The following is a 970-nucleotide window of genomic DNA, read 5'->3' as shown; positions in this document are numbered from 1 at the left end:
CGGAGATGGACGATCCTGGAGAGGGACGATGGAGGACAACCTGGGGAGACCAGAGATGGATGATCCTGGGGAGGGACGATGGAGGACAACCTGGGGAGATGGACGGGCGGACGGACGGTTCAGGACGTCGTCAGTGGAACTCTGATTGGGTTAAAGGAAGAGTAGAGTTCAGGTTCTGGTGCTCCCAACAGGTCTACACTGAACGAAAGAATCAGGATCAATCACATTCCAGCTTGGATGTTCTGGACGGGTCACAGACCCGACCAGAACCCAAACCTCCGGACTGAGTCCAGACCCTGAGAGCCTTCAGAGGGAACAAGACATCTGGACTTCAGCGCCGCTCCGCGTCACACAGACAGCAGTCTGTAGCGGAACCGGACATCCGAGGAGGGCAGCAGGATTCCCAGACCGGCTCGGCTGGGGTCCAAACCGGGTCGGTTCTGCCCGTCCTCCAGCTGCAGGTCGAAGTACAGCAGCAGCAGACAGACAAACTGCTTGATCTCGTTGATGGCAAAGTATCGTCCGGGACACATGGACGATCCGGAGCCGAACGGCATCAGGTAGTAGCGCAGCTTCTGTCCGTCTTTGGAGAAGTCCGTCTTCTCTCTGCCGTCCTGCACAAAGCGGTCGAACCGGAACGTCTGCAGAGACACGAGGAAGATGGGTCAGAACCGACAAGGACTCGGTTCTGTTCTCAGGTTCTAACTGTTAGAACTTCAGGAGGACACCAGGTCCAGTCTGAATTTAAGGTCAAGGTTCTGGTTCTGAGCCAAGTAGACTCTTTAAACAGATCCATGGTTCTGAAGAGTCAGATCCAGGTCAGTGTGATCCAAACACAATTGGACTACCTCTGGTTCTGGTTCTGGAAGGTGTTCCATCTCTGAAAAGTTCCACCGGTCAAAGAACTGAGGTACGCTTTGAGACCCGAAACATCTGACAGAACCAGCAGAGGTCCAGTAGCTGGGTAGCT

General features: G+C 54.6%; 1 protein-coding gene across 2 annotated transcripts in view; it reads right to left on the bottom strand.

The window, feature by feature from the left end:
- The window catches only part of cyp7b1 (cytochrome P450, family 7, subfamily B, polypeptide 1), an 8,547-nt gene that overhangs the window by 1,210 nt on the left and 6,367 nt on the right, over positions 1-970 (bottom strand). For both annotated transcript variants that reach the window (XM_008402645.2, XM_008402646.2), the window contains one exon: positions 41-641. In XM_008402645.2, the coding sequence (XP_008400867.1) occupies positions 348-641 (294 nt within the window). In that variant the 3' untranslated portion in view covers positions 41-347. The remainder of the gene's footprint in view (positions 1-40; positions 642-970) is intronic.

Source organism: Poecilia reticulata, unplaced genomic scaffold (assembly GCF_000633615.1).
Source record: "Poecilia reticulata strain Guanapo unplaced genomic scaffold, Guppy_female_1.0+MT scaffold_249, whole genome shotgun sequence".
In the NCBI taxonomy this organism is placed as follows: domain Eukaryota; kingdom Metazoa; phylum Chordata; class Actinopteri; order Cyprinodontiformes; family Poeciliidae; genus Poecilia; species Poecilia reticulata.
The sequence above is the reverse complement of the archived record's forward strand: the minus strand, read 5'-3'. Positions and strand labels throughout refer to the sequence as shown.